We start from the raw sequence: 13501 nt of genomic DNA on the forward strand, positions 1-13501 counted from the left end.
TATTTTAAAATAACATGTTATATTCCTTCTGTTAAAAAATGTAAGATATTTTTTAAGGAGTTAAATATTAAAAAATATAAGGTATTTTTAATCTTTTGAGGTCTAATCATTACTTTTTTTTAAAGTATCTCTATTAATAATAACTTTATATTTATTGTGATGTGTTTGATAGAAGTAAATATAAAAAAATATAATTAATTAAAAAATAAGTAATTATTTTATTAAAAAATAAAATTTAATTAAAAATATTTTATATTTTTACATGTTAGTCTTTCTTGTTTTTCGTTGTATAAAAAAAAAAAGGTTATAAAATAAACGAAAATTAATTACACACACACGCTCAGAACAATTAAAAAGAAAAAAAGAAAACTATCAATTACAGAATCCATTCTGTGAAGCGATATTTGTTATGAAAATGCTGTGCCAAAATTAGTAACTCGATCTGTTATGGTTATAATGACGGCAAGCAAACAAATGGGTAGTTCAGAGCTCTAACATGTTCCATGGCCGCAAGGGACGCCAACCCAATCGCCAGCGCCAAGAAGGTCCCTCTCTTTCCCCTTCTCTCTCTCATTTGCTTCACTTCCATCTTCCTCATTCTCTCGCAGTTCCGAAAGACTTCTATTCCTTCGACAACAACTTCTCCTTATCACAGCTTCGATATCGCCGATGAGGAATCTCGGAGCACCGTTCGGGTCGGGTCTTGCGACTACTCCGATGGATCCTGGGTCTACGATCCGAAGGCGGCAAGTGCTAGGTACGACCACACGTGCAAGGAGATTTTCAAGGGCTGGAATTGTAGGCTTGGGAACAAATCGAACGCTGGAGACATTGTCAAGTGGCGGTGGAAGCCTAAGCGCTGCGATCTTCCGCAGTTTGACGCCGTTAGGTTTCTTCGGGATTACAGAGATAGCAGCATCGGTATTCTACTCTCCTTTTCCTTGATGGCTTTATCAGTGTATTTGGGATGCTGGATCTGCTGGCACTGGACTTAATAGCAGCTAGGACTGGTAGCATGGTCGTCTCTTACTATTATCTTTTTGTTTTTTTAAACTTAAATCCATTTGCATTTGAGCCATTTAGAAATGAAGACCATGTTAGTAAAGTGGTACATCACTTGATTACTTGGCATTCAGTTGATCCGTATGGCCTGAATGTTCTAGTAAGCGAGTATTGCCATTTTCTTGTTATCAAAGGATCATTACTAAAATGGAAGAATTTAATTGTGTTGTTTTCAATTAAAATGAAAGAGAACAAATCAAATGTTTTGCAATGCCAGAGAGACTCAAATTGTAGCCTTCCTTTTAATGGGGCAGTTAATTTTGCGGTTTTGGGTTGGATATTCGAGAACACTGAGCGGTTTGTTTTTTCTAAGACAAAAAAGTAGTACTTTAGATCTCGGAAGATTATGTGAATGTGATGGTCAATTTGATACTCTGTGTGTGTTTTTCCTTTTTTGAGAGTATTACTTTGATATTTGAAAGTAAATTTCGTTTCATGCCCACCTAGAGCTATTGCAGTTATGATAAATCTAAACAAAATTATGTTGTTGTGTATTAACTTGAACTTCTTGATGATGATACAATCTTTTGAAAAACCAGAATAGGTTCTGTGGGAAATTATACCAATTTGGCATTTTCAATGATTTATGGTAGCTTTAACTGGTTCTCCCACTGCAGGTTTTGTTGGGGATTCCTTAAACAGGAATATGTTTGTGTCGCTTTTCTGCACTCTTAAAAGTGTGTCCAATGAAGTGAAGAAGTGGCGACCAGCTGGTGCTGACCGTGGATTCACATTTCTGCAATACAATCTCACCATTGCATATCATCGAACAAATCTCTTGGCTCGTTATGGTAGGTAAGCTTTATTGTTACAATGATTTGATTTGCTATTCTTATTTTGAGCTCTTGTTGGCATCATGTACGATCGTTTTCTATTACTCTTTTTTGTTTATTACAACACCTTTTTAAGTTTTAAGTAACTCAGAACTGGATTATGATATGTTCTGTACTTCTGTAAGGAGAAAAGCCATTAATGGAGTGGAGCATAGGGGCAGAGTTCCCTCCCAATTACTTGTTTTTAATGAGAAAAATGATAGCAGCATCCTTCTCGTTGTTTCAAAGTGACAAGGGCAATTGGAGTTAGGTGGAAAGCATCTAATATTACCTTATACATTATTCCCTTTGATGTATGGTAAGGAGTTGAAACTGCTAGAATAATGATTGATTGAACAACGGGAGGCTAACCATCCCATTGGGAGGGTTTAAAAATTAAGTTGTGTGATGGGAAGGTTTTGTTTGGAACCCCTTTTTAACCCACTTTACTCTATTATTTTTACAACATCCATATGATGGCTTACAAGTTTTTCATATAGCACTCCATCCAAACAAACAAGCCTTGAGCGGCTATAAGCAGAAAGTAGCACACACGCTGAACCCCTTTTTCTTATATTTTTTTTTTAAGAATGTGAATTTCCAATTTTTTATTTGGTATTATTGAAGATTAAGTTTCTAGCAGTATTCAAATAATAAAAAGTATGTTTATCAGTTATATTGAGTGACTTCAGCCTCTAAAGGTTGTAAGAGAAGTTACATGCAATCCATTGTTGTGGTGTGACAGCTTTTGTAAGCTATTACTACGTCTATAAGTTGTTGATTGATGAGTTGACAGTTACAGCATATGGTTGTTGTTTTCTCGCCCCTCTTTTTTGAGTTTATGTGATTTACTTCATTTTATGCTATTAGTTAGACTGCAATATTTGAGCTGCACTTAAATGAAAATTGTTGTTCCCCTGATTCATTCAGATGGTCAGCTAATGCAAACGGTGGTGCATTAGAATCTCTTGGATTCAAAGAGGGCTTCAGAGTTGATGTTGATGTTCCAGAAAGCACATGGGCACAAGCTCCAAGTTTTCATGACATTTTAATTTTTAATACTGGCCACTGGTAATTTTTTATTATCTCCATGTTTCGTCAATTGATGATGTGTGATTCTACATGCTTTCATTGCTAATTTTGGAGAATGACAAATGAGGACCTGTAAAATTAATGTAAAATAAAGACCTATGAGTTGTAAATTCATGAAGTTTCATTTGTAAAATCCTGATATTTTGGCTGTAAAATGTCCTCGATATTTTTCAAATGTCTTTATTTGTCCTTCTTCCTCTCTAATTAGTGAGCTGACACTGCGTGGATTGTTCTTTGACATTTGAGAAGATTCCTGTTGCCTGCAGCAGATTTTATGATTTTTGAGATTCTTTTGGTTATATGAACAGGTGGTGGGCCCCTTCAAAATTTGACCCTGTAAAGTCACCTATGCTTTTCTTCAACAAAGGCCAGCCAGTAGTCCCTCCATTGCCTCCTGATCGTGGCCTTGATTTGGTTTTGGAGCACATGGTATGGCTAATGCATTGCTTTCTTATCCTCTCTAATGATCAAACCACGCATGCAATGTAATACTTGAGCTCTATAGTCAATTTATACCATGGCCACAGCTGGATTTATCCAGAATTAAGATCTCGAAACTCGCTTCTTCACATCAATTTGTTGCATATAAGAAATTATCCAGAAATGCTTCCTACAAGAATTGCTATCCCATGGCTGTGTTACTAATGAATGTTTAATTCCGATGTTCTAGTTCCCAACTTACAAAGATGAAGGGAGCTCTTTCCGTGGGGTTGTAGTCCTTAAGGGATAGGTGCTTATTGGATAGTGATAAAATTTGGTCTTTGGGATTTATGAACAGATTCTGCTGTTGTCATCAACTCTCATTTAGCCATAAAATTTTGGGGTGGGGGTCATAATTCTACATTTTGAACTGGTTTTCTTTACAGATACCTTATGTGGAGGGAAGGGCGAAATCAAATGCAGTAAAAATTTTCCGTGCTCAATCGCCCAGGCATTTTGAAGGTGGTGATTGGGATCAAGGTGGTTCTTGTCGAAGGCTTCAACCTTTATCAACAGAGCAGGTGCTTCCTCCAAAAATTTTGTGGTATCATGTTAATACATCTGGAAAAATAGAATTGGAACAAAATTGTGCTCATGAGTAGTTAAGTGATACAAAAGTCTGTGAAGAAGTTATTTGACATTCAGTTCATCTTTGCAATACCAAAATGGGGTTTCACTTACCTATAGTATTTAACAAGTCTCCTCACCCCCTTCTTTGCGTTAAAATTTCATTTGAATACAAAAGGAAGGGGTGGCATGTAACTATTTTCTGACTACCTAATATAGAGATTCTATCATAATGCCTTTTTAGAGAAAATGTTCATAAATGGTTTTTAAGAGATGACAAGCATTTTATGCTCCAGATTCTAGTTTCAGTCAGAATAATCAAAAGTGAAGAGCAATGAAACAACATTGTGCTAGCCATACGGGGTTAGTTCAAGTGATATGGATGGGGTGGGACATGGATAATTTTCAGGTTTAAACTCTCTTGATGTACATGATGCTGCTAAAACACAATCCAACCTTAAAATACTTAGGTATAGGAATAAAAATTCTTTGACGAAGCCAACTAATACTAGGCTTATCTTTAGTGGAAGGCCAAAATTGAGTTCACTGAATTATTTATATGATTTACTTAATATGTTGGGGTTAGTAAGTTTTGTTTCCTTTTCAGGTGGAAAACCTGTTCTCAGTAAAGAATAACGGGACAAACGTGGAGACTCGATTGGTCAATGAACACCTCTACGAGGCTCTTTCAGGGTCTGGTTTTGTTGTTTTGGACATAACTCATCTGAGTGAGTTCAGAGCTGATGCTCATCCATCGACGGCGGGTGGAAAAAAACACGATGACTGCATGCACTGGTGCCTACCAGGACTCACAGATACCTGGAATGACTTGTTCATAGAGCATCTATATAGTATCAAGAACAGAAGTTGATGATTGACTTGTTCATATTCCACTCAAGAAGAAGAAAAAATTGTTCATATGTTTCTTGTACTACACACGTGTTTTGATGACGTTTTATTCAATGACTCTAGTTCAGTATATGATAGTAGAGTACTTGTTTCCTTCTCAATTTTGTCTGAAGGTAGAGGAAGGTCTAAGAGAACACTTTTGAAAGTTATTGAACGCGATCTGTTAATTAATAATATTCTTAAAAGCTTGATAAATGATAGAGTACAATGGTGTCTTGCAATTCATGTAGCCGACCTCACCTAATGGGATAAAAGCTTGTTGTTGTTGTTGTTGTTGTTGTTGTTTAGAGTCAATTGATGATGAGATCATATAGTTAGTTCAGTATATGATAATAGTAGAATACTTGTTTTATTTCTAAATTTTGTCTGAAGTTACAGAGTGGAATTGATGATAAGATGATATCTAGTTCATATGATACACGTTTTGTTCTTCAAAAAGGAGTGTGGATTTAAATGTTCTATCCTAACCCGTACCAAAAAGCTTCAAACTTTTGGGGGGGGGGATTAAAACCTTGTTTTGATCCTCCCAAAGGTCATCAATTATCTTGTTACTCATGGAGGATTTTATAAGAAAATGACAATTAAACACCTCATAATATTAATAATTACAAAAATATTAATATCAGACTATAGTTCTTGTTTGCAATTAAAAAATGTAAATAGTTGATAAATTAATAAAATATACTTGAAATTATTTGTAATGTAAGTTGAAAATTTATAAGAGTCAATTATAAATAATAAATCAATTATTTGTAATTTTTTTTGCTATCAATATATAAATAAATCACTTAAAAATTTTTAAAAAATATAATTAAGATTATCTATAAGGTAAGTTAAAAATTTATAAAAGTCAAATATAAATTACAAGTTAATCATTTGTAATTTTGTAATATCGCTTGGAAAATCAACAAAATGAACTTGAAAATATTTATAATATTAATTGAGAATTTATAAAAATTCGTTGTGAATTTTAAACTAATTCATGTAAGGACCATAGTTTTTATTGAAATTTTAATAATTTATGGTATGTAATTATCATTAATATTGTTATGAGATTCCTAGTTGTTGTTGTTGTTGTTATTATTATTATTATTATTATTATTTGCCTTATTTGGTACTTCGCAAATCACAAGTCCGTATGTTGGTGACTTGTCAGTGAATGTAGCGATGGAGCCACATCTGATTAAAATATTATAATTAAAAGGGTTTTGAAACTTGAGAGGGACTACAAGAAAAACAAAAGTATACAGATAACGAACTTTGAGAATGCATCTAAATGTAGAGCTTTTTTTGTTTTGTGTTATTGTTTTGTGGGGGTGGGTGTGGGGCGGACACAATGTAAAAGCAGAGTACGAAAAAGAAGATACTTCCACTCTGAAATGGTTTAGCGAATAACATATACCAAATGAACAAGCTGGAACAAGCTCAGCTCTTAAAATTTGTGGTAGGTATGAAATTCATAGCAGTGAGCACCAAATAATTAAAGACTAATGAGATATATAGTAATAACCAAACAATACATTAATTTTAATAGCTTGCACCCAAAAAAAAAAAAAAAAAAAACTCTCCAATGGGCAAACCTCCAAACTGAAAGCCCTTATCATGAAGGAGCTAATGCTCATTGCTCAGTCTACTAGGACAATCCAGTCCTTTCTATTCTCAACTCGACCTGTTTGAATACCAACCAGGGCGTTGCACAGTTTTTGACCCACCCTCTCTGCTCCTGTCTTGTATTCAACTCTGCAGAATTTCAAGTTTTGAAATCATGGTGTGTTCCATTAATCTTTCATTGATTAAATCTACTTAAAAATAACTCTCAAACTGACTTGCCTTCTTTTATTATAGGTCACAGATGCAACAGACTTTACACCCATGGCAGTTCCTGTGCAGAAGACTTCATCAGCTTGCAGCATTTCCTCCACTTCAATATCACGTTCCATGACCTATAACATATGGTTCATGTAGGAACTTCCTTTGTAAGTTTCAACAATATACATCATAACTTTTCCTCTGTAAAACAGGAACTGCTGGATTCTATGAAATAAATTAAACTATCACGTCCAGAGGAATTTTATAGAGAATCAATAAATTAGTAGTGAGTTCAGACGTTAATCATGGATCAATTCATATGTCAATTGTCAGAGAAAAGTGAAGGAAAATGAGTCCCCTGATAGCCCAAATCAGTGGCAAGTTCAATTATGCTTTTTCGTGTGATCCCTGGCAGAATGCTACCATCTGCTGCTGGGGTGCTGATAATATTACCCTCCATCACAAGATCAAAAGAAATATGAAGTAAACTAAAATCAAAAGATTTTCATAATTAAAATCCTACATGCTTTACGCAAGCATCCTCCGCTTTATATGCACAGATTATATAATGACAAGTACATTTTTCTTAAGAACCTATTAATACGTATAAGAACTAGTTCAGTTCCAAATAGAGGGTAAGAGTAAGGCTCTTAATTACCTAGGCATGGTTTCTTTTATTTACAAAGCTCGAATTAGAAATCTTAGGATACTTGAGTTTTTCACGGTTGACCCAATGCAAAACTGATGATAAAGACAGTCGGAAATCATTGAAATTATGTGAAACTGAGAAAGTAGGGTAAGTTAGCGTACCTTGACAACAGATACATTGCTTAAAGAAGTTTCCTCTATATATTTTGCAGTTGCAGCGTCCAAGAACAGTACATCAGAGAATCCCTGTGTTTTAGCTTCAGTGATTGCTCTGTAAATCTGCCGCACCAGGGGAATAAATGAAAGAAGGAATTGGATGATGATGATGAACTGGCAATAAAATAAATAGTGATTAATTAATATTATGCATACTAACAGGGGCATAGTTGGTGACACTCTTGATACCTCCAGTTCCACCATGCCCAGTTATTGCTCGGAACATCTTATTCTCCACTTTCGGGTCAAGCAGACCCTGCTATCAACTCCAACCAACGCTTAAACATATGCAATTATGATATGAGTATGAATATTTTATAGAGAAAGAAGAGAAGTATAAAAAAAAGGTAAAAAGCAACCTTGCGGTAAGAATTAACAGGAGAAGCATAAGTAAGTAAAGTGTATTCAGGTGATGGATGGAGTCCTAAAGCTTGCCATCAGCAATGGCCTTATATACAGTGACCCTTTTCCCTGTGGAGGCACCTGCATCGATCAATTCTATCATCATGCATTCATAATTCATGAACAATTATAAAAACGCTTGCAAAAAAGCGCGTAGTTATAAACATGAAGAGAAAAAGAAAAAGGAATACTCCAGCGACGATTGGCAAGGACAGCGTTCTTGACAGCGTCGAGAAATTGCTCAACCGAAGGGGAAGGCATACACATTCTTTCCGCTCCGATCTTCATCCGTCTGGCATTCTCTTCTAGTCTGAACAGTAATATTCTGTGCCTTTAACCCTTCGAACACTCCCTGAAGTTTTCACTATCAAGTTTCAGATAAGATCTAACAATGGAAATCTGATTTCCCCAGCACGAAATCCGCTTGTATAAGAAAGTTCGTTCTAACTTCACCTCTTGAAATTACTTCAGATCCAAATACATACAAGTCTCTAACATAACATTCATACACTTATGTATAATATGATATGATAATCGCTATTCATAAGATATCAATCGGAGGAATATAGGAATTGAGATACAGTGATGGAGATACCTGAGCATAGTTTAAGATGGAAGCAGAAGGGTTGAGGACGAGGCTTTCGAAGCGAGTGAGAGAGCCGTGAGACAAATGGTGACCAAGCGCGCATTTCATGACGTACATGAAATCGGTCCGTACGAATTCGAATCCGAGTTCGTCCCACTTCGCCTTCGCGCGCTTTTCTTCTTCTTCCTCCTTGCTTTCTCTTACATCATGAAACATGTTTCCGTGCAAATCACTTTCTTAACAAATTTATTTAAAAAAAAACTAAATTCCGAAATACGTAAATTTGTGTGGAGTTTATCTTTTTTTTAATAAACAAAAAAATATTTTATATTTTATAAAGAAAATATTTTATATTTTATAAAAAATAATAAGATAAAATGTACCAAAAAATTCACAAAATTTATAAATCTCAGTTTCAGAGGATTTAACCCCTCTTTTTATACCTTGACACAATTTGAATCCATTCAAATCATACCATTATTGTTAATTATATTATTTTCTTAAAAATAATGCATGATGCATCAATGAGACAATACAAATTAATCCCCTTAATACTAGTTATTGTATTGACACTAAACTACACTTTCTTTTTTGTTTCTTTTTGGTGAAATATAAACTACACTTTCTTATGCCTCAACCAAACATAAAAAATGAGAAATAAAGAACAATGATAGTGCCTTTAAAAAAAAAAATAGTGAGGGAGAAATGAGAGGGATGAGTTTGAAGAGAAGAAATAAATTACCCAAAGGCTTGGGTGGTTGAAGAACAAGAAGAAGAAGAATACATAGTTTCCTTCAAATGATAAAATATGGCCTCTCTCTCTTCTTCTTCTTCTTCAAAACCTTTCTTAATGCTCTTTTTATGAACGCTGGTTTTTGTAAGTGAATTTCGGGAGGAACCTCATTGTCCCATTTATATGAAATAAAAGCTCCTTGTGCTTAGAGTGTTTAATAAATTTTTTTTTAAAATTTTTTTCTTTTTATCCTAGTTAAAAAGAAATGTTTAAGATTGGAGGAAGCTAGTAGCTAGTGTAATTAATGTATCTTTTTCATTTTGGCCCTTCATTTAATTATGATGAATCAATTAACTAATAAGGTGAAACTCCAATTAAGGACTTTACTAGGGATATTTTTTGGGGGAAATCACAAATTATGGCATATCGCGAATTAATTAACCAACAAAACTATTTTTTCTTGGTACTAAGAAAAATAGCTATTTGTTTCATATATTTAACGATAGAAGGAGTAAATTTAATTGTATTCCTTCATCTTGATGAATTAATTGTCTATTCTTTTCAAAAAAAGATCGAAGAATATTTATAAATAACTTCTAACTATTTTATTAGAATTAAAAAATAATTAAATAATTAATATCCCTCTGTTAAAAAATATAAAGCATTTTTAATCGAATCTCACCTCTCAATAAAGTAGTTACTTGCTTTCAAATTAATCATATCTTTTTATATTCATCCCTATTAAACATCTACGATAAATATAAAGTCATTATTAATAGGGGTACTTTAAAAAAACAATAATTACACCTCAAAATATTAAAAATACCTTACATTTTTAAACATCTAACTACTCAAAAAATGTTTTATATTTTTAAATATTCAACTATTTAAAATGCCTTATATTTTTTAACGGAGGGAATATTATATGAAAAGGTAAAACAAAAATTCAATTTAACACTCATACCTTTTATATGCAATGTCTTACCTATTTACAGAAAATTGAGAGAAAAAAAGTGCTACTCCATTTTTGAATATATATATATATATATATGGTTAAAGTATATTTTTAATTATCTAACTTTATATAATATTTTAATTTAGTTTTTTAATTTTATAAAGTATCTTTTTAATCCTTTAATCCTAACATCATTTGTTTCAAATAATTATTTTTTGTGTCAATCATTGTTATTTTGAAAAAAATTAAATTTAATATGTCAACATTTGAAAATATTTTATCAATATTTGAAAGTTTATTGTACAAATTTGTTAGGATAAAACTAACAGTATTAAGATTTAAGGATTAAAAAGACACTTTATAAAGTTAAAAGATTAAAATAAAGCTTTGTATAAAATTATAAGACTAAGTATATACTTTAGCTTATACATACATACATACATACATACATACATACAAACATACATACATATGTATGTATGTATGTATGTATGTATTATGTTTGTGTGTGTGGTGTGTATGAGAAACTTTCACAAGATATTTTGTTTTTTAACAAGCATTTATCACAAATTTTTAAAATTATCCCTCATAAAATCATAATTTTCATTTGCAAGAAAATATATTAGCATAAACTTATTTGATTAAGTATGAGAGATTTTAGTTTAATTTTTTATTTCAAGCATAATTATTATATTTAATTTAATTTTTTTAAAAATTTATAAATTAGTTATTTTTTATATTAAAAATAGGGGAACAGTTGATAATTCTCTCTCTCTTTTTTTTGAAAAAAAAAAAATCACTTTGGAGTGGAGACTTGGCCCTGTTTGGTATAAGGTATTACATTTTATGAGATTAGGATTGAAATTGGGATTGGGATTGAGACTGGGACTAGGATTAGAAATAAGTTTTAAAATCATGTTTAGTATAACATGAGATTAAAAAAAAAGACTCAAGTTTAACCCAAAAAAAGCTAAAAGACAATATTGCCCTCATCTCCATCATCATCCTCTCTCTTGGCAAGGAGAGTGAGAGAGAGCAGAAACCCTCACCTCCATCGTTCAATCTCCATCCTCTTCCACAGCTGTTGGGAGGTCCAGAATGAGATTCCTGCCTTTCTTCTGTTTCACGCTGCCAATCGTCAGTTGTTGTTAAGCTCGTTCTTCCATCATTGCCATTGCTGGAGTTATTGTCGTTTGTCACTGCAAGGAGGTTCATTCAGGTCATGAACTCTCCAGTCTCTGCGTTGCCGTCGATCTGTGCCCTCCCTGTCTCTGCGTTATGGCAGTGCTCTTTTGTTGTCTCTGCTCTTGTTCGTACTCGTCTCTTCCGTCGTCTTTATCTTCCCCTGCTCTTGTTCCGTCCTTATCATGCGATGATAGCCATCCTTGCATTGTCGAAGTCATCTTTAATGGAGTGTGCAAGGCCGAGGATGATGGAGGAGACCCATGTATGATGATGGAAGAGTAAGCTGACTGGGTAGGTTTTTGATAAGGGCATTTCAATCATGAAAATTTCAATCCTAGGTTTGAAATTACAGTACCACGGGAGAGGTGGTATTGAGTATTCCCACTAAGATGGGATTGGATTTGGGAATAAATTTGTCATTACCACCTACCAAACATAAAAGCTTGGTATTACTCAATCCCAAACCTAGTCCTACTTGGCCAATGTTGCATACCAAACGAGCCTCAGGGTTGTTGATGACTTGAGGACCACGAGGTTAATGAAGAGGGGTTCCAGGCTAGCAACAAGAGAGACATAGGCCGAACAGTAGGCCCCATAGCAAAATTAAGAATGGTCAATAGATAAAAAGAGCCACAGGATTCTTGTGGTTAAGAATGTGCTAATTTTTTATAATATAAATTTAAATTTTTATTGAAAGAAACACTTATATTTAGTAAAATGTCTCAAATATTAGAAAAAATTAGTTCAATGGCCTCAAAAAATATAAATTTTATAAATTATGAATGAATTTTTTAAATATTTTAAAATATGACCCATTCGTAAAATCAATTAGATGCGTTTTTTTTATTCTCAAAATAAATTTATACTTAAAATAGAATATATTTGATTTAACTAATGTTTAATTGAATAAATATTTTATTTTTATTATCAAAAATTATATTGTGCGTGCTTTCTCTCTAATTAATTATCTTTAAATATTTTCTTCATCAAATATTTTGATGTAATTTTCCTGGATCATCATATTTATCTCTCATACAATACTTTTCTTCATCAAAATTTTTGATCTGATTTGCTTAGATCACCATCTTTATCGCAGAGCTTTTTCTCTCTCTCCCTCTCTATTCTTCCCAAATATTACGAAAAGGACATTAGATATTGAAGAAAAAACTCCATTATTGATCTGCGATACTACATTATTGATATATGGATATATATCAATGATAGACAAATTGGTAAGTTTTTGCTGATATGACTTTTATATTAGTGATATATAATAATGTATTATTGATATATTATCGTAGATCAACATAACTAGATAATCAGACATAAACTTGTTTATAATTGATATACAGTTGTATATAAATGATGTAGTATCACAGATCAATAATACAAAAAACACATATTCATTTTTTCAAAATAGATCAAACATAATTTATAAAAAGTTTTGGACTCTTAGCTTCTCATAGAGGATCAAATACTTAAACTAATAAAATAAAAAATATGAATTTGTAGCTTGTTTTTTCTCGTCGACGTGCTTCATTCTATCGAGTACCATTGATGTATCTCACCTCGTGTTTGTCTCTCACCATTGTGATTGTGGCTCACTCATACTGCTCTAGTATCTCGTGTTCGTCTCTCTTGCATTAGGTTCCATCTTTTCTCTTGCATTTGTCTCTTTCATTCTAAAAATTTCTTGCATTTTGAATCTCTTGGTATTTGAAAAAAAAACATATATTAAAGAAGGTAGTTTTGCAAAATAATTGTAATCTAAATATTTAAAAGGTCATTTTTTTGAAATTTAAGAAAGGATAGGCTATTTCTTTTACTTGATCTTATAATATAGGCTATCTATGCAAAAGCTCCCAAATATTATTGTTTTCAATAAAAAGATATACTATGGAGCAACAAAGAAAGAGAAAAAAAGAAGTCAAAAAATGAAGAACAGTATGGTCACATTTGCTTACTAGAACAAAATGGAATGGAATGGATTAAAAAAAAAGAAGTAAAAATAAGAATATAAAAGAAGATAGGTAGGTACATTCATG

General features: G+C 32.7%; 1 protein-coding gene and 1 pseudogene across 2 annotated transcripts; one reads left to right on the plus strand and one right to left on the minus strand.

Moving 5' to 3' along the window:
- Positions 1-425: 425 nt before the first annotated feature.
- LOC129305102 (protein trichome birefringence-like 13) lies at positions 426-5023 on the plus strand. Of its 2 annotated transcripts, XM_054945029.1 has the most exons (7): positions 426-545; positions 609-921; positions 1680-1857; positions 2805-2945; positions 3275-3395; positions 3833-3967; positions 4621-5023. In XM_054945029.1, exons 1-7 carry the CDS (start codon positions 504-506, stop codon positions 4882-4884), a joined length of 1194 nt encoding a protein of 397 aa, XP_054801004.1. In that variant the 5' UTR covers positions 426-503; the 3' UTR covers positions 4885-5023. The 2 variants fall into 2 exon arrangements, with proteins under 2 accessions (XP_054801004.1, XP_054801003.1); XM_054945028.1 differs by having other exon boundaries at positions 438-921.
- Positions 5024-6517: 1494 nt separating this feature from the next.
- On the minus strand, positions 6518-8715 carry LOC129304689 (branched-chain-amino-acid aminotransferase 2, chloroplastic-like; annotated as a pseudogene).
- Positions 8716-13501: the final 4786 nt, after the last annotated feature.

The sequence above is a fragment of the Prosopis cineraria genome, unplaced genomic scaffold, assembly GCF_029017545.1.
Source record: "Prosopis cineraria cultivar Desert tree isolate PC_DT_omini unplaced genomic scaffold, ASM2901754v1 PC3, whole genome shotgun sequence".
In the NCBI taxonomy this organism is placed as follows: Eukaryota; Viridiplantae; Streptophyta; class Magnoliopsida; order Fabales; family Fabaceae; genus Prosopis; species Prosopis cineraria.